At 42.0% G+C, this 6,241-nt stretch overlaps 1 protein-coding gene across 1 annotated transcript; it reads right to left on the reverse strand.

Moving 5' to 3' along the window:
- Window positions 1–262: 262 nt before the first annotated feature.
- tcp11l1 (t-complex 11, testis-specific-like 1) lies at window positions 263–6,241 on the reverse strand. The gene is made up of 11 exons (XM_071343519.1): window positions 6,081–6,241; window positions 5,795–5,901; window positions 4,604–4,751; window positions 4,161–4,293; window positions 3,868–3,988; window positions 2,907–3,127; window positions 2,584–2,720; window positions 2,264–2,427; window positions 1,343–1,524; window positions 991–1,163; window positions 263–767 (listed from the first exon to the last, which is right to left on the reverse strand). Exons 3-11 carry the CDS (start codon window positions 4,722–4,724, stop codon window positions 553–555), a joined length of 1,467 nt encoding a protein of 488 aa, XP_071199620.1. The 5' UTR covers window positions 4,725–4,751; window positions 5,795–5,901; window positions 6,081–6,241; the 3' UTR covers window positions 263–552.

Consider the following 6,241-nt stretch of genomic DNA (forward strand, 5'->3'; position numbering starts at 1 on the left):
GCATGAAACTGTCGCCAATTGGATGGAAACCTAGGTAGCGATGTGTGCTTTACAGTATACATAGCAGTTTACAGTGGAAATAAATATCCAACAAGGAGGGTCTCTACACAAAAAGTCCTCTTATGTTCTCCCCTTTACCATCGAGGACCACTTTGGAAACGTGTATTAAGGAATACTTTTTAGTGTTATCTTCTGGGAATAAATCCTACATCTTGCTGTATATGTTTTTAAGCAATTCAATTCATGAGTAGCCAGTACCAAATAGTTTCCAGATGCTATCACAGAACTCCTTATTTAATGCAAGTAAAAGAAAACATGCCGTTTTGTATTATGCTTTTTTTTACCCGTGTTTGTCGTACCAATCCAGAAACAGAGGAACCATCATCAAATAAATAACATGTGAATGCAACAGCGCTTGTGTATAAGTATTTTCATATCAATTAATACTGGCATTGTACAATACTGTCATTATTACATTATCTTTAGCCATACAATGGAAAGCATGGATAACCTACAGTAATCCCATTTTAATTAACAGTTCAGTGTTAAAGCCTAGGTGTCATGACTTTCTCCTTCTTGCACAATCTCCTGAAGGATCTTTTGGTAGAAAGGGGAATAGACCAACTTGTTGAAGTGGACCAGACGGCCAAACTTCATGGCAATCTCTTCCAGCTCTTTGCTGACTGGAGCTAGGCCCCCTGGCAGGGTTGGAGCACTCCTGTGACTGGACTCCAGGAAGGCAAGCAGGTAAGTCTGGATGCGGGAGCCTGAGTAAGGAAAGAATGTTCATGCTCAGAGGGTTAAAGTGACACAGAGCAACAAACTAGGTATGCTATCATCACAAGCACATAGTGTCATTGGCATGACCACACATTTAAACGATGATCAAATAGACAGAAGATACAGACCCAAACTATATTCTGCACAAAACTTCATTGAGGGGAATTGGGGATGGCATTGGCAAAATACATTCAACTATGGTTAGATTACCTATAAGCCTGCGGATGGCGTTGTCTGGGAGAGTAACAGCCGAGATCTGGCCTTTTAGAATGCTCTGCCGGTTGGTGGAGAACGGGGAGAAGCCATGTTCAGACAGACATCCACTTAGCTCCACACACATCCTCTCTCCAATGGTAGCCAAGGCTTCATCTGCACTGAAAGACCTTCAGACCAAAGTTAAGAGTTGGGCGAGTTCATAAATTCCTAAAATGAATGAGGGCTCTGGGTATTATGTATGACGAACAAGAGTAGTCACTATGCCTAATGTCGTAGACCATGGTTATGAGTATATTCAAGTGTGTGTATGATCATTCAAACTGTGTGTATTTAAATGTGTACTTACGGCATGTGCATCTCTGTGAGCAGAACCCCGATGGTCCTCTTCAGTCTGTCCATAAGGCCTGGCAGGCCTGAGATGGCCTCTCCCGTGGTGTTGTACACTATGAGTAGCACAGACGCCACCAGAACCAGCTGCTCCAAGTCCTGCTGCATTTCCTGGAAACGCACCTGGTCCATGAGAAGAGTCTGGGACAAAGGAAAAAGAGAGAGAACATAAAAAAGCGATGATTTGATTTGGAATTTTAGGTATTAAAAAAAAGATATAGATTTGATCAAATATTGAATTTGGCCTTTACTACTATAGCCCATAGAAACGCATTGAATAAAACATTTATAAATGGCAAAAAAAGACAGTCAAAAAATAAATAATAAGGAATAAGGTTTTGAAGTGTCTGTCCTTTATCTAGGAGATATAAGAAAGCTCAGGAAGTATTGTTGGGTTTTTTGACATACAGTACTTAACCCCTTATTATTGTTGGCACAAAACGACCTCCATACTTCCATACATTTGTATGGGTTACCTTCAGACGAGTCCCATGGGGTCATATTAGTTTGTAGCCCAAACGGTTCGGGCGTTACAGACAGAAGTTGGCACATCAGCGTTACAATTCAGATGCTACAGATGTTTTTGTGAGATGATCTGGATTGTTTCATGGTCTGAATACCGCTGTAGCTCAGCCACCTTCCCCCGCAGATGCGGAAGGCCAACATAGGCGAATGCGGTGGACTGAAACGCATATCTCTATCTTAAACTGATGGATTTTAAAAATGGGGGATTTTTTAAATTATGTTACTTACGACACCGCATCGCGGTCATTTTAATCCATAGAGACGTGAAGACTTAAGACATCAATAGACTTAAGGATTATTAACCACTGTTAGGCCATTGTTTGGCTTGTGTAAGGTGTATGACAGACAAGCCTACCTCAGGGAAAGGATCAGAGGCGTGGTTCCATTTAAGCAGACGCAGGTAAGCATGGTTGTGCACAGCGAGAGGAGTGGGTAAACTACCCGCCCCACCCGCTTGATCTTCATGAAGTACACATTTAGCAGAGTCTTGAAGCCACTTCTCAGTAAAGTCTAAGGCGTCTGAAAAAGTCTGCATGTTATTCCACAAACATTTACATCATCTACAGTAAGAGCCAGCACAACATAGCTTAAGTAGGATTTTGCTCAACCAGGAATGATTGAAGCATTAGTGATTAGCAATGATCAGTTGTGAGACGCTCATGATGTACTCCTTACTGGGTTGTTTTTCAACAAACTCCTGGAATTTCTTCCGTTCGTACTCAACGGATTGCTGCAGGAGGTGGGGTCGGATACTGCTGACGGCAAAATTGGCCATATCAAGTTTCATTTTATCCATCACTGGAAATATCGCCCTATGAGAGAGAGTATGAACATGTTTAAGTACTGACAGGGATGAAGACATTCCAAGCACAAAACTTAGCAAAATAAGGCCTTATGTTAGAATGACAAAAAGAGGGAGACATCAATTGTGACACATTAACATATCATTGAAAAGATAACCCCATTCCAGCACTAAAAAGAATTGACTGCCGATTTACTTTAACAGAGGCACAAGATCTGTGATTTCCCGAAGCTTCCGGATTTCCTCATCCCGGCTCGGAGCGCAGAGTGAACCCATCATACCAATGACAAACTCAACCACCTTACTGATGTCCAGAGCTCCGTTCTCTGCCTGCTGCTGGATCAGAGAGAGGTCTAGCACCTCCTCAATTCGCCCCCTCAACCGACCATGACCCGGAAGCAGAAAGGACAGCAGAGTCTACAGTGGTAGAGAGAGTGACCGTTTAATGAAATTTGCTCTTCTGAATGATAAAACATAGATGCGGTAAAGAGGTCAATGGAACTCGACCAAAACAAGTTAAGTTGTAATGTCACATGCACAAGTACAGTGAAATGCCTTTCTTGCAAACTCAAACCCCAACTATCAATAACAATGTATCACTAGAAGAAGAAAAAACACGAGAAATAAGAATAGGAAATATGGAAACATGTGGGGGAAAGATCCCGAATCTCCTCATTGCCCTCCAGCAAAATTAGCCTACATTTAGGCTATTGTTAATACTGTATGTGTATTTCACACGAGGTAAAAATCTGAGTATAATACTTGTATGGACTTCAACACCAATACATGTTCATGTCATCGTCACCAATCAACCGCATTACAGTTAAAAAAACGACTTTGAATACCACCCTATGATTTCTCCATGCTAGCTATGCTACCAGCTCATACGAACTGGAGTTACCATTTAGCAGTCACTTTTTCTAAACCTGAAAAGGGACTACTAAATGTTATGCAGCGAAAACATATCCAAATCGGACTTTAGCAACCACCCTTTGGGCCTGATACAATACATCAATCGTGACGGATTTGACGAATATCTACTTTGTTAGATCAGAATTGTTGAATGTATGCCAATCAGGCGTCATTCTTCTATCCCACACGGTCTGCGGTCCATAGACCTCTTTACTGCATCTATGGCCTAGCAACAGCTGTCTTACCTCTTTGATCTCAGCAAGAAGTTTGATGGCGTGATTATATGATGGCGGGTTCTCACTCAGTTGTGCCTCTAGAACGTCCCAGAATGCTTTATGCATAATTTCCTTCACTCTTTTTTCCAAACTGGGAGCATAGCAAGATAAATAATTAAAAATGGCAATACAAAATGCAAAAATAGCATATTTACAAAATTGTGGATTCTAGCATCAGTACATCAGGTCTTATAATTGTGCATGGCACAGCAATCAGAATACATAGTGACAGCCACTTCTATAAGACTATCCATTGAGCTCACCTTCCTTCTGCTGGCTCTGAGGGCTTCACCTGGAAGTCATTATTCACTACGATCTCATGGGCCAGGGCCATGTTGGTCACACCTTTCGCCGTCTCCATGAGCTCCTCCACTGACACAAATCTTGGTGGGCTGGCTGTGAAACAGGGGTGCAATGGCAACAGGTTATGCAGCTCTCAAAAGGGATGTGGACCAACTTCACCTTAAATGACATCTGTTCGTTTTGGACTTCAAATAGTACACCTGATTTTGAACCATTAAGGCAGCTGGGTTGCGGCTAGACACATAAATTGTCAAAATCATATTTTATGGTCGTTTCAGGGAGATTTTTTTTATTTTAACTAACCCTAAACATACCTTAACCCACATTTTCTAACCTGCTACAAAAAGTAAATTATGTTTGTAGCTGTATACCATCTAGTTCTCACCCTATAGGTGCTACTCACATTGTGGGGTGTTCCCTCTGTGAGGACTAGGTGTGCCTCTCCGGACTCTCTTACTATGGGACTGTTCAGAGGAGTCAGTTCTGTCCTCTCCATCCCCAGGTTTGTCAGAGTCCTTGGGCATGTTGCTCCTCTCACTTGAGTCCCGGGACTGAAAAATTTAAGTTGGGATAAATTAGGATAAGAAACATATTCAAATACTTTCAGTTGTGTGATGGCTGACCACTAGCCTCTACAAATCAGAGAGTGGAAGACTCTCTCGTCTCTAACATGTAGGCTCACTTTTTATGTTCAGTCCCATCACAAGTCAGACTGTGGAATAAACTTCACTTGAACATACGTCACCTGTTGTCCTCTGATTTTGGCCTTATGTAGGAGGTAATCTGAGCCAAAATAGCCACAGAGTAGTGTTATTAACACTACTTTCAGTATGATGGTCTGTAAGTTGGTTTGTATTTTCAATGCTGCCGCAAATCACACGCGATTTGCACAATATGTCAACAATAGCCGAGTTTAACCAAAGCACAGACCAAAAGTTGTCCCACACAATCATCTGGCAAATTCCCACACAATCAGCTGATTGCAAGGGAAGAGCTTTGGTCGAGAACATTTGGTTACATTCGGCTATTGTTTACATACTGTGCACCACGTGAAATGCATCAGGAGATGGAAAATACAAGCAAGCAACAGAACCTAACGGTGCCGCAAAAACTCGGGTAAACAACACTTTCCTGTGGTTACCCTATCTCCAGTTCCTACCTCCAAAAGGACCAACAGCACGGACAACCGATAACGTACGTTTAAATATCACTGTATTCAACATTCTGGCTTGTAGAGACAGACTACAGCGTTTTTTACAGCGACGTCTTTCAGACTGATAGCATGGAGTAACCATGGTAACAGGCTGATGTTTAGACAACCTGACCCCAACACAAGGCAAGCATTAAGACAACTTAAGGCAGACAGGACATCGCACCATCCTAATGGTGTGATTGCAAAACAAAAACAATCAGAGCTCTGTGGCGTCTGGTCATAAGATCACTGGCGCATAACAAACAATGCACAGTTCTGTCAAGGCTAAACCAATAGTGTGATTTCAATGACGTCACCGAGTCCTTACACCTCGACAGCAGAGACAGCCTAACTTACGTCATGAGCTAGCAAGCAAAAACACTATTATTGTGAGCAACATACCGTATACTGTGGTTAGCTAGCTAGCAGCGTAGATTTCTTTGGTCCTACTTTTGCCAGACCTGAAGTGAATGGACAGTGGAGTGATGGAGTAGTAGTCTCTCTGCTGGCTGAAAACAAAACAATAACGTTACCTACTGCCTGATGTTCATCATCTGGCTGCTAGGCTAACTATAGCTTCGATACAACCAATATAGCTTTTTACAGCACAATGTAAAAACTATCTAGGTTGCATCGAAGCCAGGCTCGCTAATGTTACATGTAAAATAATTAGAATCAATTTGGTTACCTAATCAAAGTGTACTTTTGGCATGGTGAATGAAGTTACATAGCTAGCTAAATGCGTTGTTGATCTCTGGTGAAAATTAAGGAAGTCTTCCGGTAGTGGGTTGGGCCAAAGTGACGTCAAACTTCGACCACTCTCGTCGTGAGGTCCTGCTAAATAAATTC

The sequence above is a fragment of the Salvelinus alpinus genome, chromosome 15, assembly GCF_045679555.1.
Source record: "Salvelinus alpinus chromosome 15, SLU_Salpinus.1, whole genome shotgun sequence".
NCBI lineage: Eukaryota > Metazoa > Chordata > Actinopteri > Salmoniformes > Salmonidae > Salvelinus > Salvelinus alpinus.

Bases quoted from the DNA above. Each gene is read 5' to 3' on its own strand.
- tcp11l1 (XM_071343519.1), bottom strand. From the start codon at position 4,724: ATGCCCAAGGACTCTGACAAACCTGGGGATGGAGAGGACAGAACTGAC. The intron at 2,721-2,906 runs GTAAATCGGCAG...TCTCTCTCATAG, and splicing joins GATCTTGTGCCTCTGTTAAA to GGCGATATTTCCAGTGATGG. The intron at 1,525-2,263 runs GTAGGCTTGTCT...CCTTTGTCCCAG, and splicing joins CCTCTGATCCTTTCCCTGAG to ACTCTTCTCATGGACCAGGT.